This window comes from Cervus elaphus, chromosome 1, assembly GCF_910594005.1.
Source record: "Cervus elaphus chromosome 1, mCerEla1.1, whole genome shotgun sequence".
In the NCBI taxonomy this organism is placed as follows: domain Eukaryota; kingdom Metazoa; phylum Chordata; class Mammalia; order Artiodactyla; family Cervidae; genus Cervus; species Cervus elaphus.
In genome coordinates, this window is record NC_057815.1 from 61,456,625 (window position 1) to 61,483,471 (window position 26,847).

The 26,847-nt window shown below is 51.6% G+C and overlaps 1 protein-coding gene across 2 annotated transcripts; it reads left to right on the forward strand.

Annotated features, from left to right (window-relative positions):
* The first annotated feature begins 1,510 nt into the window (after positions 1 to 1,510).
* Positions 1,511 to 26,847, forward strand: TRIM3 (tripartite motif containing 3). Of its 2 annotated transcripts, XM_043905305.1 has the most exons (12): positions 1,511 to 1,696; positions 10,092 to 10,257; positions 16,780 to 17,011; positions 17,239 to 17,390; positions 17,598 to 17,778; positions 18,059 to 18,791; positions 18,928 to 19,031; positions 24,156 to 24,323; positions 24,508 to 24,676; positions 24,929 to 24,999; positions 26,006 to 26,146; positions 26,270 to 26,847. In XM_043905305.1, the coding sequence occupies exons 2-12, from the start codon at positions 10,127 to 10,129 to the stop codon at positions 26,420 to 26,422; spliced, it is 2,235 nt and encodes a 744-aa protein (XP_043761240.1). In that variant the 5' UTR covers positions 1,511 to 1,696; positions 10,092 to 10,126; the 3' UTR covers positions 26,423 to 26,847. The 2 variants fall into 2 exon arrangements, with proteins under 2 accessions (XP_043761240.1, XP_043761247.1); XM_043905312.1 differs by lacking the exons at positions 1,511 to 1,696; positions 10,092 to 10,257 and having other exon boundaries at positions 16,780 to 17,006.

The window sequence follows — 26,847 nt, forward strand, 5'->3', positions numbered from 1 at the left end:
GGCTACAGAGGCAAGGTAGCAGATCATGCTGAGCGTTTTCAGGCTGCCTAAGGACTGCCCTTTGAACAGAGAGCTGTTGAAGCCTTATCAGCAGAAATTTGATGGTATGGGGGACATTTAGGTTTGAGGAAAGAAGTCTGTGAGGCTTAAAATAGTGATCTACAGACCCAAGTCACCCTGTATAGGGTAGTCTCCTAGCCCTGGCCCCAAATTACAGAGCAATCATGAACCCTGAGGCTCATTCACGGGCACCAGAGCATCTGTGTGAGAACTGAGGCAGGTGAAGTCAAGGCACTTCCCAGGGTCCCTGCTGCACCCAGGTGTTGAGCCCAAACCTGAACCTTGTGCGTTGCAAGAAAGCTCCCTAACAGCATTTTTGTTTAGTCAGGGTCCAGGTACCATTGCCCTATATCCCTTGGCCAAGGAATGCTCCAGAATTCAGCATTGTCCTCTACCTCAAAAGGTGCAGTCATCTGACAAGTTTGAGTATTGAGTGGGGTGGTCCACGTACAGGCCCCCCTCCAGCTTATGGGTCACTGGGATACTTCAACATGAAACGTTCTGAGGCTCCTAGTGACTGGAGCCAGGACCTACAAGCAGAACTCAAACCCTGTTTCCAGCCCTTTCTACCTGAGTGATCAGCGTTACTGTCTGGGGAGCCGAGGGCCCTCAGTTCTTTCCGTTGCAAAACACGGATAACGAAAGAAGCTACCTATTAAGATGATGAGTATTAAAGAAGATCATATATTTAAGCTGATGCCTTATGTGTCTGGCACATAATAAGCAGTCCCTGCTAACAGTTACACTTTTTATTATTTTCCACCGGGACTGGTTTTCCACAATGCGATGATTCTGAGAATCGCTCTGGTCTTGGATGGTGGAAGGGAGTCGCTAGATGGCCTGAACCATAATTTCCTCGCGAGGGGCTCCTGAGGGAGAGCCAGGCACCTTGAGCCAAATCAAGCCCCATCTTTCTCGGTCGTCAGCCCCTTCTCCCAGAGCTCTGGGTACTGCCCTTCCACTTTGGGGCTCTTCCGTCGCCCAGAGATCCGCGCCGAGGCACAGGTGATCCCTGTCTCCCCCCGCTCAGCAGAGACCACACTAGCATAGTCCGTAGGAGCCCCCCAAGACAGCCTGGAAGGGCACCTCCAGGAGGCAGCCCTTACCCGCTCCCAGAGTCTGAACACCCTGCTGCCCAGCCGTCTTTTCCTAATGGAGCGTCCGCCCAGTCCCTGAGACCGACTAGGCTGCCGTTTCCTGGAACCGTCGGGAGTCAGAGGCAGCTGGCGGGGATCGAGGATCCGGGATCCGGGATCCGGGATCTGGCTCAAGGGTTGCCCAGCCCGACCGCGAAGGCACCTCCTGCAGGAACCTCAGGGGAGTCGGGGGATCTGAGCGGGTGGGGTAGGGGCGGGCGGGGCCTCCGCGGCGGCGGGCGGGGCGTGGGTGGGTCTTCGGTCTCCGAGCCGACCCCTCCCCCGGCTGGTCTGCAGCCCCGCCCCGGCCCCTCCCTCCGGCCTGTGCGGCGGGTCCGGCGGCGGCGGCGGCGCCGGCGCGGGGACAGGCGGAGGCGCGGGACGTGGGGCGGCGCCGCGGGCACGGCCGGGCGGACGGGCGCTGGCAGCAGGGGCAGCGCCGCGGGCTCCTCGGAGTGGCCGCAGTCCGGGTCTTGGCCCTCCCATCCTGCCTGGCCGCGGTGAGTGCGACGGGCGGCCCCCAGGGGTGCGTTTGTGTTCCTGTCTGCCCGGGTCCCGGTCTGGATCGGAGCGGTGATGTGTCTGTCCGAGTGGCTGTGGGTGGGGGCATAGATGCTTTTCAAAAGCTGTGCCTGTCTCTGTCCACGTGAGGCGTGTCCCTGTCCGTGAGAGCCGTGGGGGGATTCTTCGGGCTGTGGCTGCTCACGTGAGGTCCATGTTTGAGGGGGGAGGCGCGGGTGGATGGGTGATGGTTCCTTGGAAGAGCGCAGGGTTTGGGAGCTTGTGTATGTTGGCGGAGGGTGTCGAACCGTGCGGCCGAGGATGATGGGGGGTGGGGGCGCGGGTGGGGTTGCTGAGTGGGGCTCTGGAATCTAGTGGCCCAGCTTGTCTGAGGGTTCCTTTCTCCCTGGTGCAGACACTTCCACCCCTTGCTACCCCCTCCGTCCTCAGGCACCTAGAGGCCCATCGGCGGGTATAGAGGACACCCTTTCCTCCTCTAGCCCTGGCCTCAGGACGGGCAGCCTCATCCGGAGGTTGTTTCTTGTAGGAAAGGACCCTTCTGTTTCCCATGCAGCCAGGGCCCCGCCTGGAGGACCCCAGGCTCCTCCCTGGTTCTGGCCTCCTCCCTTCTGGACTTGGCTTCAGATCATGGGCTGCAATCCTGCAGGGACAGATGGTTGCAGGTTGGAGGGGCAGGCTGCACCCCAGGGAGGTCAGTCCGCTAAAGGCCGGTCCTGAGCTTGTTCTTGTGCAAGGGTCTCTGATGTGGAAAGCATAAACCAGGACTGGCCCCTGAAGGAAGATGAGATCTGGGAGGCTGGAGCAGGTGCAGAGGTCTTTTTCACAGGTCTCTCCCTGCCTGTCTGTCCAGCTCATCAGTGCCCATTCATCCCTAAGCAGGGCTGTGATTTGCTGCAGAATTGGAATCAGCTGCAGGCCTGACAGGTGCCCTGCCTCCCTTGGCTTGCATGCCTCCAGTGACAGAGCACTTACTACCTTCTGCTATGGGGAAGCTTCTTTATGTTGAGTGGAGGTCTTTTTCCTTGGAACTTTGTTCCCTTGTCTTGTTATTGCCTTTGATTTTGCCTCTCTGTCTGGTGAGAGGGAACTGCAGTGATTTAAACATGGCTCTCTCGTCACCAACATATACTGAGCACCTCTGCCTGCCAGGTGCTGCCTCAGCCACTCAGGGGACAATGGCATCCTTGCTGAGAGAAAAGCCTGAGCGAAGGCCCATAGTTTGTATAGTACTTGTGTTCAGAAAAATAGAGCAAAATCATTTTGCTAGGCTAGGGTAGAGGGGGTTCAGAAGGAGTGTCATTGGTGACCTCAACTCAGCAAGAGAGGTAGACAACTACAACCACTGTCTAACACACCTAGCCTTGCTGTGAAAACCAGAAATCAAATACTCAAGGTTGTACAAGGTTGGATTTGATCATGGACACATATTACAATCTGTAGAGATCTTTGGCTGGACAGAGAACCTTGGGAATCTCAGATTTGGGGAAGAAAAAGATATGCCCCCGCTCCCACACAGAATTTGCAAGTAAGGGGATGGAGTAGGAACTTGTCCAGAGTCTTACCTTGCATTAGTGAGGTTAGTGAGAGTCAGGACTAGCCCTTGAATCTCCTGACTTTTAACCAAGACACATTTTAGGAACAGAAGCAAGGATATAGTCATAGCGTATATCTGAAAATTGAAGGATGAGAAGGAATTGAGATGACTCCCAGGATTCTGGCTGATGTAGCTAGATGGATGGTGGTGGCTTTTATTGAGATGAGAGATGCAGCAAGATGAATAGGTTAGGGGAAAGTGAAGTCAGTTTTAGACTAGTCTCTAGCATCATCCCTGTACAGATGTCCTAGGTACAGCTAGATATACAGGTCTGGGTTCAAAAAAGTTTTCTGCATAGGAGATAAGACTTTGGGAGTTGTTGGCAAGTGGATGGTAACTGAAACCATGGGAGATGGTGAGATCTCCCAGAGTATGAAAGTGAGGGGAGAAAAGGCCCTAGAACAAAGCCCTGAGGAACTAGACAGATAAGGAATGGACAGTGAAGGAGCAGCCAGAGAGGCAAGTAGAGAACTCACATCAAGTGGGTCGTGATAACATCAAGTACAGCCACTGCCTTTTTGAGTCTTGCTCTCTTGCCCAACTGGTCCATGCTTCTTAATTTTTCATGCTTCTGTTCCTTGACTCACTGTTTTCCCAATGTATTTATCCTGTTTGTACCCTAAGATCCAGTTCATATATCCCTTCTTCTGCAAGTTTTCTTTATTCTCCTCCCCTATCTTCAGAGTTAGATACTTCCTCCTCTTTACTGCCACTGTAGTTTGAATATGTTAATATCATGACACTTATCACATTGTAGGTTATATATTTACAAGTCTGATTCCCACCCTAGTCTGAGAACTTGTAAAGGACAGGGAGTGTGTCTGTTTCAGCATTGTGTCTCCAGTAACTGTTTTAAGGACCTTGTCCAGAGTGCCCAGGAAATTTGATTGCTTGATAGGTTGATCAGCTGATTGAATGGTTCATTCACCGCTCAGTCTGGCATTAGGGGGCGAGGAGAGTGGTACTGCAGATTTCATCACTTTCCTTCCTTGCCAATCTTTCTACAAGGGTTCCTTGGCTTTGAGGACTTTACCTCCTCCAAGGTTTCAACTGTTCCAGAGAAACCCCAGAGACAGTAACCTGCAGCATTTGTCATTTTGCTGAGGCTTCAAATGATCAAGTACACTTGGAGGCTAGTGAACAGGAGAAAGTCATTTTCAGAAGTGAGTGAACGTAACTGGCCTCTTGCAGCCACTGTTTAACAAAGCCTTGGTCACCCACCTTTACTCACAGCTGTGTAAGTAATGTATACTGGGACTCCCGTGAGGTTGTAGGGGGAAGTCCTAGAGGAAATTAGATGCTGCTTGAGAATTTGGAGAAACTGAAAAGCCTTGAAACACATCCTTTGCAGATGTCAGAGATCTAGTGGAATCAGCACTGGCTGCCCTCATTTGCTCACAATTGACTTCCTCTTCAGTCCCCTGGATCTGGCTTCCTTTCCTCCTGTCCTTAGAAACCACACTCCCTGGGGTTAATACCAGCTTCTTTAGGGCTTTAGATCATGGGAACTCTTTGCAGCATTTCACAGTGAAGACTATTCTCTTATCCATGAAGCTCTCTTTTCCCTTTGCTTTCAGGATATCTTTCCTGATTCTCCTGCTTCTTTGGCCACATCTTTTCAGCTTGTTTGCAGGCTCTGCTTCCTTAAATGTTGAAGTTCCTTGGGGCACAGTCACAGGCTCTCCTTTCTCATATACCCTCTCTGGATGATGTCATTCACTTCCATGGCTTCAGGCACCATGTCTACACCAAGGACTCCAAATTCATTATCTCCAGTCGAGACCTCTTTCCTAGGCTCCAGCTTATCTTTCCAATTGCCAGCTGGATCTCCACTCGAAAGTCCTGAAGGCACCTCAGATTCCTTTTGCTAAACACTGAGCCTATCACCCTCCCATTCAAACTGCTTGTCTTTCAGAGTTTTCAAGCTAGAAAACTATGAATCATCTCTAATTCTTTCTTCTCCCTCTATTCTTCATATCTAATAACTGGTCACCAAGTTCTGTGATTTCTTGCTATGAAATCCACTTCTGTCACCTCCCCTTTGCTACTCCACTAATCAAGGTCACTCTCATCTCTCCTCTAGAATATCATGGCAGTGTCTTAACTTTCAACTTGTAACACCCTTCATCTTGTTTCCACACTGCAGTCAAAAATTTACTCTCCTCTCTCCCTCACCCTGTACTTAAACCCTCTCCACCTCCCCACTCTGCCTCTAAAAGGTTTCCTTTGCTCTTTGGATAAAGGCTTAACCCCCTACCAGTGTAGGGTAAAGTCTAAATTCCTTAATAAGACCAACAAAACATGTGATCTAACTGCTGCTTACCACTCCATCTTATTTCTTAGCCCTCCCCGTCACAGTGCTTGATTCAGTCTCCTGTTGCAAAAGACATGCTCTCTGTAAGTCTTACCCATCCTGGAGCTCTTGAATGGCCTTTTCTTCTAGAGAATTCCCTTGACCTCCAACCTTTAGTACCCTCTTCCCCTGCCCAGGATTTAGGTTAGGTGACTCTTGGCAATCTGTCCTTCCCCATCATAGCCCTCACCGTATTGCACTGTAGTAATCTATTTATTGGGCTTCCCTGGAGGTTCAGACAGTAAAGAATCCACCTACAATGCTGGAGACCTGGGTTTGATCCCTGGGTTGGGAAGATCCGCTGGAGAAGGGAATGGCTACCTACTCTTACTTATTAGATTGTGAAATCCATGAAGGCTAAGCTGTGGCTATTTATCTTTGTATCCCCAGACCTGGCAGAGGTGCTGAATAAATACTGAAAGAGGAAATCTCAATTAAAAGATGGGAAGGATAAGGGATGCAGGGATGGCAGTAGGCAGCCTGAGGAAGCAGGGTGAAATCTCAGCTCTGAGTTCAAGATCTTCTGAGTGTCTGCTGTGATAAACAGTTCATTTAAACCACGGCCTATAGAACCTTGGGGGCAGTGAGGTGGGAGTGGTGGAGTAGAAGCCTAGGAGAGGAAGGGAGCCTAGTGATTTAGGGCAGGGCGGGGGCTGGGGGTGCTGGGGAGTGGGTATGACCTAAGCAGCTGCGTGCCCAGCACGTCTGGGTGGGGAACTGAAGCAGGAAGGGGAAGGGAGGGAGGAGCTGTCAGTGCCTGGATGGAGCCCAATCCCCGCCCCTGTGTGACTGGCTGGGAGAGCCCCTTGGGCTTGGAGAGAGGCGGAGCCTGACTTCCAGCTGCCCGAGAAGGGCCCGGTGGACCACTCCTACTCTTCCTCCCAGCCCTCCCCTTTGCCAAACAGAAGCATCAGCTTGGCCCTGGCCCTGTCCCTTCCGCCAACCCTCAATCTGTCCTCTTCCTGCTGGGTTGTTGTCTTTGTATTAAGTCTCCAGATTCAGAGCCCATCGTATCTGGAGAAGGAACCTCAGAATCCCAGTGCCCACATCAGGGGAGGATGCTCACAGGGATGCCTTCCACCCTACCCATGCCCACCCTCACATAAACATGAGACACATGCAGCCAATCCTCTCTCCTGCCCCTCCACAAACCTGGAGAGGGCTCTGGACTGGCCCCATTGCATTCACTCATTCTTCATTCACTGATTGTCTTTAGAGAGGCCCATGCTACATTGAGCTGGGCACAGAAAGGGATGGCCTGCTCCTCGTCACTGTCTGTTTTGAAGTAGTCTGATTATCTTTCTGCCTCCTTTCATGGCCATGTTTCTCTCTTAAATGGTTTACATCCACTGTGTTAATTTCTTCATCTCCAGTCATCCTTCCATCACTCTGACTTGGCTTCTGCCCGTTCCTTTCCACCACATCCAAATCTGTTGGATACTCTCGGTCTTTATTTTCTTTCACTGCTTCTTCTTTCTTGAGTCACCCTCTTTCCTGGATTTCCTTGATCCCATACACTCTTGCAACCCACTCCAGTACTCCTGCCTGGAAAAACCCATGGACGGAGGAGCCTGGTGGCCTGCTGTCTATGGGGTCGAACAGAATCGGACACGACTGAAGTGACTTAGTGGCAGCAGCAGCAGCATACACTCTTGATCTTCCTCCCATCCCTCTGGGTTCTCCTTCACTCTTCACTCTCTGTCTCTAGATGGTCCCGTCCATTATCATTGCCGTGCGTGCATACTGTCACTTCAGTTGTGTCTCTTTGCGACCCTATGGACTGTAGCCCACCAGGCTCCTCTGTCCATGGGATTCTCCAGGAAAGAATACTGGAGCAGGTTGCCATGCCCTTCTTCAGGGGATCTTCCCAACCCAGGGATCGAACCCGAGTCTCTGGCATCTCCTGCATTGCAGGCAGATTCTATACCCACTGAGCCACCTGGGAAGCCCCACCATTGCCTTAAGTATCATTAATATGCCAGTGCTTCCAAGTCCAAAACCAGTCCAGATGTCTCCCTTGAGCTCCTATATTCTATTCCTTTCTTGACAACTCTACCTGGGTTATCACATCTCAACATAGCGTGGCTAAAACAGAATGGCCCAAATCAGTTCCTCAGCTTCAGTGTCTCTGGGCACAGTCCACCATCTGCTCAGGGGAGAAATCTGTGAGTCCTTATTGCCTTATTCCTTTCCCCTCCACATCTGGTCAATTGTGATATCCTTTTGACTCAACCTTATGGTTACTTCTCAGCTCAGTATACCATTTTGCTTATAGGCTGGTGGCTCAGATGGTAAAAAGTCTGCCTGCAAACTGGGAGAACTGGGTTCGATCCCTGGGTCAGGAAGATCCCCTGGAGAAGGAAGTGGTAACCCACTCCAGTATTCTTGCCTGGAAAATCCCATGGATGGAGGAGCCCGGAGAGCTACAGTTCACGGGATCACAAAGAGTCAGACACAATTGAGCAACTAACACACTGCTAATACCCAGCATCAGCCTACGTAAAGAACTGGGGTAGCCTCCCAAGGGGTCTTCCTGCTTCCACCTGGCTCTTCTTCAATCCTTGTAGCCACCAGAATAGCTTTTTAATTTATTTTTATTTTTTTGTAAATTGCATCATTTCCCTCCCAATTTGGGATAAAACCCAGATTCTTAACATCAAGGTCCTTTGTCATCTCATTCCCAGAGTTATCTCCAGTCTTTTATTCCTTTGTTCTAACCATGTGGTCCTTTTGGGTTCTCAATGACCTTTTTGCCTAAGAACTTTCCTTCATGCTGTTCCTTCAACCTGGAATAAATTCCCTCCCTCACTCGCTAATGCCTCTACCCTCATCCCTGCCATTTACCTTCTAGCCCTCAATCCTCTGCTTAAAAGTCACCTGCTTGGAAAGGCTTTCTTCAATCACCCAACTGAAACCTTATAACTTTCTCATAGCATCCTTTTCTTCTGTATAGCACTTCCCTCCCCCAGTTAGTAGTTATGTGTGTGTGTGTGTGTATATATATATATATATATATTCATTTATTTTTTAAATATCTGTCACCACCTCCCCACCACAAGGACAGTGACCACATCTGTTCTGTTTATCACTCTATCCCCAGTGCTGGTACAAAGTAGGCACTTGGTAAATAGTTATTGAATTACTGAATTTCTTCAATAAATACAAACCAATCCTGATATCCGACTCTGTGCTAAGTGCTAGGATTAAAAATGAATAAAATATAATACCTCTCTTCAAGAACTCTGCATACAGTGGAGGAAACCAAGAAACAACAAGAAAATTACAGTGTAGTGTATAAGGGCCAAGAAGGAGGAAATAACAGGGTGCAGAATGGAGCAAAGGTGGAGCACCTCATCCAGACCTCAGGAAATCAGGGAAGGCCTTGTGGAGGAAGTGACATTTACACACAGACCTGAAAGATAAGCGAGAAATTAGTCAGACAAAGTAGGGGTTAGAAGAGGATCTCAGGCAGAGGGAACAGAATGTGTGACTGCCCAGAAGCAAAAGAGAATGAGTTTTCCAGGAACTGGAAAGAAACCAGTGTGACTGCTCACAGAATCAGGAGATGTGAGGTTGTAGAGGGAGGTATGGGCCAGACAAAGCTAAGCCTTGTTGGCCATTTTAAGGAGTTTGGACTTTGTCCTCTGGACAATGGAGAACCATTGAAAGAATTTAAACAGGGAGTTAGTGACAAGATGGAATCTGTGTTTAGAAGCTTCATTCTGGCTGCAAGGGGGATTGATGAGAAACGGGCGAGGAGACCAGGACACCAGTTAGGTTGTTGCTGTATCGTTGGAGAGAATGGGTGGCAGCGTGAATTGAGGGTGGTATCTGTGCATTTGGAGTAAAGGGGATACCTTACTTGGGAGGCAGAATCCATGAGACCTGGATACTGATTGGATGTGGAGAAGAATGCAACCCTGGGCATTTGTGCTGGGAGGTGGGTCAGAGAACAGCTGGAAGGGCTGTGGGTGGCCAGAGGAGAGACACTATCAGAGAAGCCTCCTGGGGTAGGGTTGAGGGAACGCAAAGGAGATAAAGGTGGGTGTGTCAGTGAAAATGGACATCCCTGTACGTGCACTTGACGGACACAAGTGTGAATCCTCAAAACAACCATTTGAAGTAGGGATTAGTATTCCCATAACTGTAAGTTATGGAAACTGAAGCTCAAAGAGGATATATGAATTGTCCAAGGTCACATAGCTGGGAAGAGGCTGAGCTGGGTTTGAAGTCCCGTCTAATCTGATGCCTGTGCTTTTGACCAGAGCAGCAGGCTCGGAGGGCCCCCAATCCACCTACTTCACCTTGCTCCATTCCTGGCAGGGAAGAGACGGGGCTAGTGCTTTTTAGGCACTGTGGGTGGTGGCGATCAGGGGGAGGAAGGGAGTGCTGGCTTCCCTGGTGCTGACCATCTCTCTGGGTACAGGCTGGTGTGAGTGGCAGGAGCCACCCGTGGGCACCATGGCGAAGAGGGAGGACAGCCCTGGCCCGGAGGTCCAGCCGATGGACAAGCAGTTCCTGGTGTGCAGCATCTGCCTGGATCGGTACCGGTGCCCCAAGGTGCTGCCCTGTCTGCACACCTTCTGTGAAAGGTGAGGGGGTGTGTACCGGGGAGGGATAAGGACCTTGCACGCCCTCTGGAGAAGGGAGTGGTGTGTGTAAACCTGTAAGAGGTGAGGGAGATGTGTGCACACGTGGAGGGGAGTAGATGAACCCCGACCTACAGGAGATGAAGGTTTGGGCCTGCGAGAGGACCAGTGGTTTCCTAACACTGGGCCGCGCCTCCTGCCTAGAACGGGACCTTCTGTGCCCCTGCCCAAACCCTGAGGCAGCCTTCAACATCACCAGAGAAATCAAACAGAGCTGAGGCTCTCAACCAGCTCTGGCACTAGAAATTTCTGACCAGTGAGAGGATGTGCAAAGCTAGGTTTATCCTCCCTGCCCATCCTCGTTGTAGTCCTGAGGAACTGAGTGAAAGGCAGCCCCTCCCAGCCTCTGGGCTTCTGTCTATTATTCATTCACTCAACAAATATTTATTTATCGAGCAGCTACTACAACCAGACCTGTCCCGGGTGCTGGGAAAGCAGCGATAAGCAAAAACAGATATGATCCTTGCTCTTAAAGGGCTGACAGTATAGTGAAGGAGGAAGATAGTCATCAAATCATCATACAGCCAGACTACAGATAAATGTAATATTGCAGATAAATGTAATATTGATACAGATAAATGTAATATTGCACCCTGAATGAGTGCTGCAAATAAAGTGCTCAGATGGGATCTGTTAGAATTTAGAGAATTGAGAAGGCTTCCCTGAGGTCTGATCCAGAGGCTGGATGGGAGCTAACTGAGTGAAGGGAGTGGTCAGAGCCTTCCAGGCAGAAGGCAGAACACGGGGAGGCCACGTGGCATGAGGAACTGCATCGGATGAGAGGCTCTAGAGGAAGCCCGGTGAGACTGGAGCATAGCGAGTGCAGTTGAGAGTGGCCTGGGACAGAGTTGGAGCTCAGACCGAGAGGGGCTTTGCGGACCTCTTGGGGAATTTTGTTCTTACCCTGAGAGCCACGTGAAGCCTTTGAAGGGTTTCATGCATGATCACATCTGTATTTTGACAGTATTCTTTCTCCAGCCGCATCCCTTTTTGCTCTGCGGTAAGTTACCAGATCCCTGGGTCTTGTCTCCACCCAACCCCGCCCCCCCAACCCTTTCACTGAACCTGGCTCGGCCCCAGGGATGTTCTTCCCTTTCAGTCCTGCTCTTTCAGGTTCCAGCTCTACTGCTCTGTCTCCTCTTCATCAGCTGGAAACAGTCTCAGCCTTCCTGTCTGTTCTTACATCAGCCTGGCTGACTTCACTACCTACCTATGCCCCTTAGTTCTTGACTGTTTCTCCAGGGATGCTCTCCATACCACTTCAGTCAGACACCCTCCCAAAGACACCCTGGATCTTGCCATCATCCAAAATAATGCCACTTCTTCTGTGGCCACAAGCTCCAGCATCCCACTCTTGGCTCCCATCACTCCACTTTCAGTACACCAGCTTTGACTGGATGTAGCTGTCTAATGCCTTTGACAGCTCCCTCTTCTCCCAATCACCCACTCCTTCCTGGACTCCCTGTCTTTTCTACCCATTCTGAATCCTATGCAGCCCATAAACCTTTGTCCTCTTCCAAACCCATGTGGCAGAAGCCTAATCCTGGATCTGAGCTGTAATTAGATGTCTCCACACCTTCTCCTACACCCAGATCACTGAGCACTCCTGGAAGAAGATCAGTGCCTAAGAATTTATAACAATAGCTACCATGTATTGATTGCTCACTATTTGCCAGGGACTGGCTAAGTGATTTACATGTATTGATTTACTTAATCCTTTCAACAGATACTTTATTATCCCCATTTTTAGAGAAGAGGAAACTAGGGTTCAGAGTCCTTAAGTAATTAAGAAATATGTCCAAGGCTCTGTAGCAAGTTAAATAGTCAAGGTCTGAATCTAGGTTTGACTGCAGAGCCTTCTCTCCCAACTACCACTCATTCACTTATCCCTTGGTCCCTGCTCTCAAAGACTTATGCTCTAGTGAGAAGTGATGGACAGTAGGCAAGCAAATAATCAAATAGGAGAATCACAGTTTGGACTGTTTTCCAGGAAATAAATAGGGAGCAGGTGAAGGTGGTTGGGCCAGGGGCTAGTCTACGTAGAGTCATCAGGGAAGGCTTCCCCAAGGAAGTGACGTTTGATCCGAGACCTGAGGATGAGCAGGAAACAGGCATATGCAGGTTGTTCCAGGCATGGGGATCATCTTTGCACTGTTTCATCCAAAAGCCTTAAGGAAGGAGTAATTGGGGCATGTTCAGAGACCGGAGGAGAATGCATGAGTAAGGAGGAAAGTGGGGTGAAGTGAGGTAGGGAAGAGTCAGAACAGTTCATGGGGGAGCTTGGCAGTTTTAGGAAAGTGTTTGAAGTTTGTTCTAAAGGCAGTGGGAAACCCTGGAGGATTTTCTTTAGCAGGGAAATAATGTGACATAAATTGGGTTTTTCAAAGCTCATTCTGGCTGCTGTGGAAGAGTGGGTTCTACAGAAGCAAGAATGGAAACAGGAATCCAGTTAGGAAGCCATCGTAAGCCAAGCATGAGCAACACATAGGATGGGGTTCTTGATGAGTTCAAAGGTATTCTGCAGGGTAAACCCCAGATTCAGCGAGCTTGGGAGAGAGCTACAGGGGAAACTAAACGGAATGGTTGAAATGCAGACTTCAGAGTTGATGAGACATAGCTGGTACTGGGAACATGGGAGTAGATAGCTGAGGTTAAATAGAGGAAAAAATCCTGGGGGTAAGGGGGTAAAGAGGCTTAGGAACTAAGAAATCTTTTTTTTTTGTTTCTCACATCATGCATAATTATGTGATCTTAGTTCTCTGACCAGGGATTGAACTCATGCTCCCTACATTGGGAATGCAAAGTCATAACTGCTGGACCACCAGGGAAGTCCCTGGAACTAAGAAATCTTGATGGTGGGTGAGTTACTCTGTGGATGTCAGAGTCATTGAGAATAAGGGCAGGAGTGTGTGTTGGGGTGGGAGGGGAGTAATAGAAGAAGCGAGTGAGCCAGGAGAAAGACTTCAGCCAGTGGAGAAGCAACCATTAAGTCAGCAGAGACAACAGCAAGGTGGGGTGTTGTAGACAGAAGGCCTGAGCTTCCAAGGAGCTGAAGAAGGAGAATTTAGAAATGTTCCCGTTGGGGGTGGGGAGGACTCAACCCCACCTTCTGGCCCCGAGGAATGTGGAGTATGAGACCAAAACCACCCTCAACTTGAGAAGACTGAAGGGGAAACTAGGTCACAAATAAGTTAATATTTGTGAAGCACTTAGAACTGTGCCTGGCACATAGTGTTTGTTAAATAAATAAGATGATTAATTCAGATCAAGAGGTGTAGACAACATTAAGAGCGGAGATTGAGGATATGGGAAACTTTGCACCAGTCAGATCTTCCCTCCACAAATTGGTGGTCTCCAAACACGGTGGCTTTAGTGGTAAAGAGACTGCCTGCCAATGTAGGAGACTTAAAAGACACAGGTTCAATCCCTGGGTCAGGAAGATGCCCTGGAGGAGGATACTGCAACTCACTCCAGCATTCTTGCCTGGAGAATTCTATGGACAGAGGAGCCCGGCAGGCTATGGTCCATAGAGTCTCAAACAGTTGGAGACGACTAAAGTGACTTAGCACACAAAAAAATACAGCTGCTATAAGCCTGTTTCTAGTAAGACCCCTCCCCTCCTCCCTTCAGTGCTGAATCCTAGCCTCCTTGTCCTCCTGGACCAGCCTTCGCCCACTCATTTGTTTTCAGCCGTTAACCATACCTGAGGCAAGTTAGGCATCCTAATTTTGGCCCCTGGTGCTCAAGTACAGCCACCTCCATTTCCCTCTCCTCCATCCACCCACTCCTCCTCTTCAAGCCAACCTGAGCCACTCTCCCATCCCCAGACCTTGTCCCATGTCTTCTAGTCTCTTCCCTCCCTCCTCTGCTGGCTCGTCAATTTATAAACATGCTCAAGCCCCCCATTACAGATAAGAACTCCCCTTTGTCCCTCTGTCCTTCCCAGGTGCCATCCAACCCTTCAACCTCCTTTTTACTGAAACTTCCAACCTCCCATTCACTCTTCAGTTGGCAACATTTTCCCATCCTTGCCTTCCCTGACTCAGCTGCTTTTGACACTGCTGACTACTCATTCCCTGCTTCTGGAATTGCTCCTCTCACTTGGCTGCCCTGACACCATCTCTCCTATTTCTCTGCCCGTTCCTCTTTGCTCTCCTCATTCAGTATTTGCTGGGTCCTGCTCTTGGCACAGTAATCCCCTTCTTGGTGATCACATCCTCTGCCATGGCTACAGAAGCCATCTGAAGGTGGGTGGCCTCCCTCTCTAACCTGCCTTCTCCCCAGCTGTCTACGGATCCCCTCTGCCTGCATGTCCCAGTGTTACAGTAAACTCAATCAGGCCAAGGCTGAACCTCCCTGTAAACTAGGCCTCTTTCTGTGTTTCTCATCGTGGTGAATGGCACCACCATCCACTTAGTCATCTAAGCTAGGATCCTGGGAGTCAACCCAGGCTCATCTTTCACTCCCCATATCTAATCAGACAACACCTCCCACTGGCTGCACTTCTTAAACACTTCTTAAATTTGTTCCGTTTTAGTCTACATTGTTACTGTTCTGTTGCTCAGTCATGTCTGACCTTTGCGACCCTGTGGACTGCAGCATACCAGGCTTTCTGTCCTTCACCATCTCCCGGAGCTTGCTCAAACTCACGTCCATTGAGTTGGTGATGTCATCCAACCATCTCATCCTCTGTTGTCCTTTGGTCTACATTGCTCGTGCCTAAATCCAGGTCTTCCTCACCTCTTGCCTAGACTATTACAAGAGTATCTTGCATAAGCACATGCATTACCTTGGATCTGCCTCTCGTGTTCACTTGCTTTGTTATCTTGGAGCACTTAACCTTTCTGAGTCTGTTAACAAGCATCAAGTGTACCGTACGTGGCACATTGCACCTAATAAATGGTAACTGGGTGCTAAAGGGGAAGATGCTACCACCCCTTATCTGCTGTCTCATCATATTCACAGTCACCTTCCACACAGAGAGAGTGAAGAGGAGCTTAATAAAGTGTAAACCTGGCTTTGTCATGCTCTTGCAACTCCCTCCTGCTGTTGGGATACCTTCTAAGTTCCTTGGTGTGGCCCAGGAGCCCTCCATGAGCTGGCCCCTGCCCCTCTCTCCAGACTTCCCTTACCGTTTCTTGCCTTGGAGTCTTCTCCAGCCACCTCGAACTGCTTATAATGTCCTAGTCATACTATGCTGTTTCTGGTCACCTTCTGTATCTGGACCCCCCTTCCTCCTCTCCCTGCTTCCTCTGGTCAATGAACAATTATTTGTCCCTGAAGATTTTGCGTATGTCACCTCCTCTTCTGCCCTTCCTGGCTACCCGCTCTACCCTTGGCCAGATGCCCCTTCTGTGAATTTCTTTATTACTACATGTTCTGTGTTCCTTATGTTTATTTATTTGTTTTGACTGTGCTGGGTCTTTGGCACACGGGCTTCTCCAGTTGTGGCGTGCAGGCTTTAGACCATGCAGGTTCAGTAGCTGTAGTGCCCCTGTTTAGCTGCAGTATATGGGGTCTTAGTTCCCTTACTAGGGATTGAACCCTGACTCCCTACAGTGAGGGGGATTAACCACTGGACCACCAGGGAAGTCCCTGTGTTCCTTATATTAATGATCAGTAATACTAATACCCATACATGAATATGAGCAAACTCTGGGAGATAATGGAGGACAGAGAAGCTTGGTGTGATACAGTCAATGGGGACACAAAGAGTCGGGAACGACTTAGTGACTGAACAACAACAAATACTAATAGTCTACAATATATAGCACTTTCTGTGAGTCAGGCGTTGCCAGCACTTTACATTTAATCCTCCGTACTTTGTGAAGCCTGTCCAGTCTCCATCTTACAAAGGAGGGGTCCTTAGTACATAAAAAGTTAAGTAACTTGTCAGGGGTCACATAGCATAATAGGTGATGGACCTGGGAATTGAACCCAGGCAGCCTAACTTCAGGACCCATGCTTTTAATCATCACACTGTTTACTTCTACAAACTCTAATTTTGTTACTTTTTTTCCTCTATAAACTGGAAATGTTTTAGAGGTAGGCACTGTGCTTTATCTTTGTATTCCCAGAGCTTGGCACAAATTTGGCAAGAGTAGGCAGTCAATAAATGTTTAATGAATTAATGGCAGGGGGTGGGGACAGGCAGTTGCACATTTTCTGTGAGAAGGGTTTGTAAACACCTGTGAAAGGTGAGCCTGTGTTTGTGCACTCTGTGAAGAATGCGGATACGTCTGCCCTTCTGAGAGACGTCAGGGGTGTGTTTCCACTCAGTTGTGAGAGGAGGCCTCTTACCCCTGCTGCCAGGACAGGATGCGTGTGCCAACCAGAGTGGTTTCCAAATGAATGTAACAGCACACCTGTGAGGAGAGGGACTGGCACCCCTAGCAGGTGAGAGGAGGGGTGTGCTGACACCACCTCACCCCTGCATTCCTCTGATGCCCCCTCCTCCCTGGCCAGATGCCTCCAGAACTACATCCCTGCCCAGAGCCTGACACTGTCCTGTCCCGTGTGCCGGCAGACGTCCATCCTCCCCGAGCAGGGCGTCTCCGCGTTGCAGAACAACTTCTTCATCAGCAGCCTCATGGAAGCCATGCAGCAGGCACCTGATGGGGCCCACGACCCCGAGGACCCCCACCCCCTCAGCGCAGTGGCTGGCCGCCCCCTCTCCTGCCCCAACCATGAAGGCAAGGTGGGCCCAAGCAGGCCCAGTGAGGCCAGGACTTGGGGTGGAGGGGCAGGAGAGGTCGGGGGAGGGGGCTGAGAGGCTGTGGGTGAGAGGGTATTTCTCTGGGTAAAGTGGTCCAGGTAAGGGGACGCACCTGGAAGGTGAGAGGCAAGGAGGGCAGGTGGGGGAGGGGAGGGGACAAAGAAGCCTGGTGTCTAGTGGATGCCTGACTGGAGCCCTTATGCCGCCAGACGATGGAGTTTTACTGTGAGGCCTGTGAGACGGCCATGTGCGGGGAGTGCCGCGCCGGCGAGCACCGGGAGCATGGCACGGTGCTGCTGCGCGACGTGGTGGAGCAGCACAAGGCGGCCCTGCAGCGCCAGCTCGAGGCGGTGCGCGGCCGGTAGGCGCCTCGCGGGAAGCGGGCTGGCGGAGCCATCTGGGGTGGTGCTTTCACAGGGGCAGGGAGAGACCCTGGGGAGGGTGGAGATACAGGGAGGTGGCAGGGAGGGGAATTCGCCCAGGGCAGCGGTAGGGTCCCCAGGGAGAAGGAATGGGTTGGCGCGGGCACCCTCAAGCAGCCCCAGTATGAGATGCTCCCCCTCCCCAGACTGCCACAGCTGTCCGCAGCTATCGCCTTAGTCGGGGGCATCAGCCAGCAGCTGCAGGAGCGCAAGGCAGAGGCCCTGGCCCAGATCAGCTCAGCCTTCGAGGACCTGGAGCAAGCATTGCAGCAACGCAAGCAGGCTCTGGTCAGCGACCTGGAGGCCATCTGTGGCGCCAAGCAGAAGGTGCGTCTGCTCACCGTTTCCCACCTCCGTCCACCCTGAGACGGCCTGCTGCCTTGCCCGCCTTTCCACACCTGTGCACACCTTCCCCTGGCCTCTGCTTGCCACCTCCTCACGTGGTCAGTAGGTGCTGCGGGCATCTGTCCTTTGTCCATACTCACCCTCTGGTATTTCTTTCATGCCATAGTACAAGTTCATCAGGAATCACAAGAAACACCCCCTCCCTAGCCGTCCCCCCTCCACACCAGTTTGCTCACCCAAACCTCCCGGAACCCCTCCCCAGGTGTTGCAGACCCAGCTAGACACACTGCGTCAGGGTCAGGAACACATCGGCAGCAGCTGCAGCTTCGCCGAGCAGGCACTGCGCCTGGGCTCGGCCCCGGAGGTGCTGCTGGTGCGCAAGCACATGCGAGAGCGGCTGGCGGCTTTGGCGGCGCAGGCCTTCCCGGAGCGGCCCCACGAGAACGCGCAGCTGGAACTAGTCCTCGAGGTCGACGGGCTGCGGAGATCGGTGCTCAATCTGGGCGCACTGCTCACTACCAGTGCCACTGCCCACGAGACGGTGGCCACGGGCGAGGGCTTGCGCCAGGCGCTGGTGGGCCAGCCCGCCTCGCTCACCGTCACTACCAAAGACAAGGATGGGCGGCTGGTGCGCACAGGCAGCGCCGAGCTGCGTGCGGAGATCACGGGCCCGGATGGCACGCGCCTGCCGGTGCCCGTGGTGGACCACAAGAATGGCACGTACGAGCTGGTGTACACGGCGCGTACGGAAGGCGAGCTGCTCCTCTCGGTGCTGCTCTACGGACAGCCGGTGCGCGGTAGCCCCTTCCGCGTGCGTGCCCTGCGCCCTGGGGACCTGCCACCTTCCCCGGACGACGTCAAGCGCCGCGTCAAGTCTCCTGGCGGCCCGGGCAGTCACGTGCGCCAGAAGGCTGTGCGAAGGCCCAGCTCCATGTACAGCACGGGCGGCAAACGGAAGGACAACCCCATCGAGGATGAGCTAGTCTTCCGAGTCGGTACAGCGGGGCCGAGGGCTGAGCCAGAAGGGGTGGGGCGGGGCGGACAGGGGGCGGGATGGGTGGGGCCACAGGCTCAAAATGACCTCAGTGAGAATTTTTGTCTGTTTGTTTCCATTTCATCTGTTCCCCACAGGGAGTCGTGGAAGGGAGAAGGGTGAATTCACCAATTTACAGGGTGTATCCGCAGCCAGCAGCGGCCGCATAGTGGTAGCAGACAGCAACAACCAATGTATCCAGGTAAGCTCTTCCCTAACCCCAAAATAGAGGTTCTCAGGCTATGGCCTACTCAAAAAAGAAACAGTATCTCCGGAAGGAAAGGTGAAACCCTGCAGATAGTACCTTTCCTTAATGAACAATGAATCATAGCACCACCTCTCACCCAGCCACTTGCCACCCCAACCTCACTGGCCACAACAGTAACCAGCAACTTTACAGTTAGGCACCAGGGTTTACTGAGCTGGCAGCCTCTACCTGCCAGGCTGTGGTCAGGCCAGACCGGCTCCTGGACCCCAAAGATCTGGCTCATTCTTCCTTCCCCTCTGCCTCCCCTTGAGTCTCTACTTGGCTGGCTTACATCCTGCCCTTTCCACCACCGTGTAGTCAGGATGCAGGCTCCGCACCTCCCCTACTATCTCAACGTGCCTGAGTGTCATCTACGCTAGTCTCTGCAAATGTCCAGTTGACTAGACGGTCAAACAAGGGTAACTTGTGAAAGCGGTGCCTTCCAGTGTCTAGAACATAATGCATTTCATAGGTGGTCCTGCCCCTGGCCCTCCTAGTGCCTCACGCACCTGAGTGGACCATCCACCACTCAAGGGGACATGGTCTCTGCTGCACTCTGGTCTCCAGAAAGCTAGAAAATGTGGTTTTCTCTCTCTATTCCTTGTAGTGAGCCTAGGAGCGGGCAGAGCCTAGTGGCAATCACCAGCGTGCTAGACGCAGCTCAGTTCAAAGCTCAAGGTCTGAAACCAGACACCTGGGCTTGAATCCTAGTTCTGCCACTTACTGACAAGTCATGTGACCCCTCTGAGCTTTGGTTAACTCATGTGTAAAATTAGGAAAAGAATACCTCAGAGGGCTGCCTGACATAATGTACTGTGCTTGACACTGAGTGAACCTTCTAACGTTAGCTGCTGTTAACAGTATCATTGTCCAGGTGGGGGCTGTAAACAAAAGCCAGGAGGTGGGAAGGTGCTGCAGGAGGCTGTTCAGGTAGCTGGAGGGAGGGGCTGGAGGGAGACTATATTAGGAGTGAAGTATATGAGGTCACGTTGTAAGTGGTTTGGGAGCAGAAGCTATGGGATTTTGATTTTGATACTGCAAAGGATTGCTTCTGACTACTATAAACTTTCAGTTCTTGGAAACATTTTGTCAGACAGCAAAACTTGTCCTTGAGCCTTACTTCACACCTGTGCGTTTAAACTTCTTCCCGACCCTCTGCCTGAGTACCCCGTCACAGATAGGGCTCTCCCAAAGGTCTGTCACCTGAGGTTCAGCTGCACTTGGCCCTTGCTTTCCTCCTAGCAGACTGAAGGAGCTAGGGACTTTTGCATGAGTGGATTCCCCAGCCTGTCTAGCCTGCCTTTATTCCCACCCTGTTGCTAAGCACAGAGGAAAGGAGAGGCTCAGGTCAGCACAGGGAAGCATTTGGGTCCATCCTGCATAGCGTGGAGTAGAACAGGTGGATGAGGCCTACTGTCGTACCCTCCATCCTCCCACTCGGTTCCTCCTCCGTATGCCAAGGGTGCTTTTTGGCAGAAAAGTTGAGCTTGGGGAAACTTCTCCTGGGGTGGACACACATGTCACTTTGTCTCCCCAACAAGGGACTGTGCCTGTCCGTTGTTTCCAGGTGGGAACTTAAGAGGGAGGGCCTAGTGCAGCCCCCTCCTCGCTCCAAATACTTCCCCTGCAGCAATCCTCCTGGCCCCTGCCCGCCCCAGCCACCTTATAGCTGCTAGGAGCCTGGCTTTCAGTTCTAAAGCTGGGTTTCTGCTGCTTTCACTCTGGGGTCCTCAGGTCTGGTATGGGCCAGGCTTCCAGATGGACTGTGACTCCCCCCTTGGTTCATGAGGATTGGAGTCCTTGTGAACTTTTCCTCCTTTGGAGCTGGCTATGGTGGCAGCCAAGACAAATCTCCTTGTGTTGAATCTACATCAGCTGACAGAAGAGAAAAAACATTTTGTGATTTTTGAATGAAGGATTTGATTTGGCTGTATTACCTCCTTGTGTAATTAATTGTCTAAGTCCAGAAATTTTATCAGCTCTTTTGTGAAAGCACCCTCATTTCTTTCAGGCAGAATGTTAATCACATTGTCCTCTGAGCTCCCTCAGCCTTTTGCCATGGCCCTTTTCACTCTTTACTAGAATCACTTGCTTGTTTTGTTTTTAGTCTCTCACCCAAGTAGACTCAGGTCCTGAAGTTGCTTACTGCTACTGTGGCATAAGAGAGAGATGTTAAGGGTCAAATTAGGGCACTGGTAGATTCTAGAGATAAGGAAGCAAATATGGCAGGTTTTGATGAGCCATCAGATATCAAAGGAGAAGGAGGGATCAAGAATTGCAGCGCTTGGTGCCCTGGGTAGGTGATGTTGGTGTTAAGGAGTGGGCATGGGAATAAGTTGATGAATTCACACTTTCATGTGTGGTGAGTTTGAGACAACTGCAGTACCCGAGGAGAGGTGTCCAGTTCTGGTCTGGGAGAGAGCTGATGGATTCATTCATTTGTTGAATGTCTGCTGTGCGCCAGTTGCTATATCAGTGCTGCAATGCAGCAGCGAACAAAACAGACACGGTCCATGCCCCACCTAGGGCTTACATCCCTAGACGGGAACAAGGCTACTTAGCAGTTATTTAGTTACAGAAGTGACAGTTGTTATGAAAAGAGATAAAAAGTGTGTATCATGGAGACCTAACTTTATATGTATATATTGATTCAGGTAGTCGAATTGATCATTAAAAGCTTCTCTGAAGAAGTAACCTGGGAATTCTGAGAACTGGAAGATGAATTGGAGTTGGCCAGTTGTAAGGGGTAGGATAGGACAGGACGAGAAGAGTAAGACCCCCGTAAAGCCTCAGTGTTGAGATAGAAGCGAAGCTCGGAGGGAAGGACGCAGATGTGTTGCCTCACTGCTGATCTGGCTGTACCTTCTGCCTCTCTCGCAGCAGCTTTTCAGCCCGTAGTGCCTGTCTTCTTGTGCTGCAAGTGCTATCCAAGCACAGGACCAGGGCAGAACCCAGCGGCTGTTCTGATCAGACAGGGAGGGCATGATGGAAGGTCCATCTCAGGAAGAAGTGATGTCCATAGGTGGGGCCAATTCCAACATCCCAGCAGGCCTGAAAAATGGCGATGACACAGGCTTGGGGACCTCGGTCCACTAAAGAGGGAAGAAGTCTGGATCAAGAGCAAGGCCAAGGCCTATAACTTGAGTTCTGCAAGGCTGCTCTTGGCTCTGATTTACCTTGTGTCCCTAGAGTTATAACAGAGACTTAGGCAGAGAGAGATGTTTTGGCTGTGAGGAATAAGCAAGAGGCTTAGCTATAGAGAAGAGGAGCATTAAAGTAGTGTTTTAAGGATGGGGACACCTGACCATGTTGCTAAGGTGGGGGAAGTAGAAGCAGGGGTGAGAGGTTGAAAGGTTTATTCTGTCCAGATTACTTTATCAGCCGCATAACCTGGAGGGGCTAATCCTTGTCCCTTCCCCCAACCCTCACCTAACCCTTTCTTGTCTGCTACCAAGTCCTGTTGAGTCTTCCTCCGTATGTTTCTTGAGTCCATCTACTTCCCTCCAGCAAGTGCCCTGGCCCAAGCCAGCATTAGTTCTCCCCTGGATCACTGCAGCACCTCTGTCTAGGCAGCAGTTTCCAGTCTCGACTTCTCCCTGCAGCCAGAGTGCTCTTTTTTTTTTTTTTTTTTGACGCCTTTTAAAATAAATTTTTGGCCATACCATGTGGTGTATGAGATCTTAGTTCTCCAGTCGGGGATCAGACTCTCACCCCCTGCAGTGGAAGCACAGCATCTTAACCACTGGACTGTCAGGGAAATCACTCGTGTGCTCCTTCTTAAAAAGCTCCCATGGGCTTTTTCCAGCACTATTAGACAATTCTCCAATTCTCAATGGACACTGACCAGCGATCCTATGAATTTAACTCAATTCGGATACTACCTGAAGGTGGCATCACACCCCACAGGTTAAAGGCTCAGCCCCATGAGATGGCCCTCTTCGGAGGCTAATCGACAGTTCAGGTTGTTACCTATACTTTGACCCACCAGCTGTAAATTGGAAGTTCCTACATCCCACTCCTTGGGTTCAAATAATTAGACACAGCAGCTCACAGAATTTAGAGAAACATGAATTATGTTTGTCAGATCCTTTATTAGTATAAAGGGTATTATAAAAGATATAGGTGAACAGACAGAGAAGAGGTACATAGGGTGAGGTCTCCTAGTGTAGGAGCTTTGGTCCCTGTGGAACTGGGGAACACACCTTCCTGGCACCAACCCAGAAGCTCATCGAATCTTGTTGTTCAAGAGGATTTATAGAGCTTACTGTGTGCTCCCCACCCCTTCTCCTTCCCAGAGGTTGGTGGGCAGAGCTGAAAGTTCTGACCCTTTAATCAGATGGTCTTTCTGGTGACCAGTCTCATCCCCAAGCTATCTAGGGGTCCCACTCTAAGTCCCTCGTTAGCATAAACTCACAAGGGGCTCCTTGTGAATGACAAAAGACACTGCTACTGATCAGGAAATTCTTTCAGGGTTTGAAGACCTCTGTGCCAGGCACTGGGGACAAAGACCCAAAAAAAAAAAAGACACCCAAATATATTTCATATTATAGCACAGAGTCAGATCTTGTCATTCTCCTGCCCAGAACTTTTCAGTGACTTCTCATCATATCCAGAATAAAGCCTTCTTCTGTTCTTTATGGAAATGCCCATTGCAGTCCAGCCACACTGGACAAGTAATGCCCATGCTGGACTCAAGTACTGCACATATTGCACTCTGCCTTTTACATACTGTTGACTCAGCTTAAACACCTTTCTTCCTCCTCCTTTACTCGCCAACTCTGGCTCATCTCTTGGCATCCTTATGAGGCTGTTAACACAGATTGCCCCTGCTCTTGGAGCCTGTCCTGACCACCTGTCACCCCGTTCACATCCTCACAATCCCAGTCACACCTCTGCTGCATGTCCCCTAAGGTCTGCCCTGTCTGATTCTGCCCCGTACCCCCAGCAGGGTGTCAGGAAGTGCTGGTTGAGTGATGAATGAATGGGGGGGGGTCTCCTCCCTCAGGATCCTGCTCCCTTCCCTCTGTGCCCACAGTCTCTCCCCTCCTGCCCTCTCCCTCCCTCGCTCCTCTGCTCCAGGTTTTCTCCAATGAAGGCCAGTTCAAGTTCCGCTTCGGGGTCCGAGGGCGCTCGCCCGGGCAGCTGCAGCGCCCCACAGGTGTGGCCGTGGACACCAATGGAGACATTATCGTGGCAGACTATGACAACCGTTGGGTCAGCATCTTCTCCCCTGAGGGCAAGTTCAAGGTGAGAGGCCTACGGTCAGTCTACTCTGCAACCTTGGTGGCCAGCCGCGCTGACCTTTCTAGTGCCTCCTGGTGGTCAGGGCCTGGACTGGCCGATCCATCCTCAGCCTCAGATTCTGTTTTGGCACCAGGCCGGGACTGCTCTCTCCACCAGGCAGCCCCTAACGGGTAACCCCTTCCTCCAGACCAAGATAGGAGCTGGCCGCCTCATGGGCCCCAAGGGAGTGGCTGTAGACCGGAATGGACATATCATTGTGGTCGACAACAAGTCCTGCTGCGTCTTCACCTTCCAGCCCAATGGCAAGCTGGTGGGCCGTTTTGGGGGCCGCGGGGCCACTGACCGCCATTTTGCAGGTATTGGAGGAGGATTTAGAGACCTAGTTCCCGAAACTCCAGCCCCAGAGAACTCCCCTATATACCCCAGTTCTAAAGACCCCTTCTCCTATATTCTAGCCCTAGGGGACCCCGTCCCTGCACTGTACCCTAACACCATCACCCCAGAGACCCCACCATCTCCTCACAGCCCAGCTTTGTCATCACAGATGTTCTTCCCCACTCCGCTCAGTCTCCCGGCTTACTGCCAGAGAGCCCACTTTGTATTTTCAGGGCCCCATTTTGTGGCTGTGAACAACAAGAATGAGATTGTAGTGACGGATTTCCATAACCATTCAGTGAAGGTCAGTGTCCTCCCTCCCTCCATGACCACTGTCCCAGCATCCTTTCCTCCTCTGCAAGACCCCTTTCTCCCTCACCTCCCTGCTTTCTCCCCTGAGATCATTCCTTTGCTCAATAAACATTTGTGACGCGGCTGCATTGTCCCAGGACCTGTGCTCGAAGCTGGGAATAATCACTATGTTAAAGCAAATATGGTCCCTATCTTCTTGATTTTGGTTGAGTGGGGTTGAGAAAAAGGTGCCAGGATATTGTAATGTGATATGACAGATGCTGTGCTACAGGAGTGCAGGGAGACTAGGTGAGGGCATCGCAGGAGCACGTGACTTAGTGAGACTGAAAATGACCTAAAGCACAAGTGGGAATTAACCAGAAGACGGGGACAGGAGAAGCCGAGGAGGTGGAAACTCTTACCAGGTAGTTCAGGTAGTTCAGGTGAGGTTTGAAGGGGGGGGAGTGGTGCCAGGTGAGAAACGAGGCTTGCTCACTCCCTGCAGGGGCTTGCTCTCTTCCTGAGAGTTATGGGGAGTCACTGAAGGATTGCAGGCAGGAACATGATGCAGTCTTGTGTGTCTTAGGAAGAGCGCTCTGGCTGGGGAGAGACTGGAGGCAGAAAGATCAGTCTTTTGCAGTAATCCAGCTGAGTACCATTGCAGTGGCAGTGTATGCATTGGGTACAGATTTGACACAGACTCAGCGGCTTATGGTAATTCACTGGAGGTCAGGCCCAGGAGAAGGCGGAGTTGAGAGTGACTTGTGGCCACCAGCGTGTTGCCAGTCACTGGGAAGGAGAATGAACTGCCTTCCCGGGGAAGATGAGCTGCCCAAGGGACGTCAGCGGGAGTGTCCAGTAGGCAGTGGGATGCGTGGATGTGAAGCCTAGGGAGAGGAAACTGGTTTCCAGCTGCAGATCCAGGGGTCCTCAGCCCTGGGCCTTCACCCCGTCCCCCTCCGAGGCCCTGCCTCCTGCCTGAGGCGGGGTCCCCAGCCCCCAGGCCTTTCCTCTGCCAGGTTTACAGTGCCGACGGGGAGTTCCTCTTCAAGTTCGGCTCCCACGGCGAGGGCAACGGGCAGTTCAACGCTCCCACGGGGGTAGCCGTGGACTCCAATGGGAACATCATCGTGGCCGACTGGGGCAACAGCCGCATCCAGGTGAGGAAGGCCCAGGGGTCGCATGAGGCGGAGGTTTCCCGCTGGGCCCCGCGCAACCCCCTCCCCAAATGCCACTCATCTGCCTGATCTCGCCTCTCCCTCTGATCTCCACTCCCTCCCCAGGTATTCGACAGCTCTGGCTCCTTCCTGTCCTATATCAACACATCTGCAGAGCCACTGTATGGCCCCCAGGGCCTGGCACTGACCTCGGATGGCCATGTGGTGGTGGCTGACGCCGGCAACCACTGCTTTAAGGCCTATCGATACCTCCAGTAGCTGCACAGGGGCCCTGCCTGGCTCATGGAGGGACGGACATAGGGGTGATTGGACAAGATGGTCTGGCCGGGAGGTGGGCCAGACCTGGCAGCACTGAATGTGGGCTGCGGGCGTGGGTGCGCCCGGGGCCCTCCCTCTCCCCCCTCCCAGCCCCCCACGGTTGCACTTTATTTATTCGGTTCTTGCTTTGGTGACTGGGTGGGCCTGGACCGTGGTCCCAAGGATGTGTGCAGAGCTTCACCCTCCCCGCCCCACCTTACACACCTCCCCGTCTCCTCAGTCTGCTCCCCACCCCCCAGCCTGGGGCCACAACAGCCTCTTACTCCAGGGCGAAAGTCCCTCTGGTTGTCTCCCTACCACCCTATACACACTGACAGAGGCAGCAATACCCCACCCCCCATATTAAATAAATGTGTTCACCACGA

Coding starts and splice junctions, on each gene's coding strand:
- TRIM3 (XM_043905305.1), top strand. CDS start 10,127: ATGGCGAAGAGGGAGGACAGCCCTGGCCCGGAGGTCCAGCCGATGGAC. Junction 17,012..17,238: donor GCCCCAACCATGAAGGCAAG/GTGGGCCCAAGC, acceptor TTATGCCGCCAG/ACGATGGAGTTTTACTGTGA. Junction 24,677..24,928: donor CACTGACCGCCATTTTGCAG/GTATTGGAGGAG, acceptor TTGTATTTTCAG/GGCCCCATTTTGTGGCTGTG.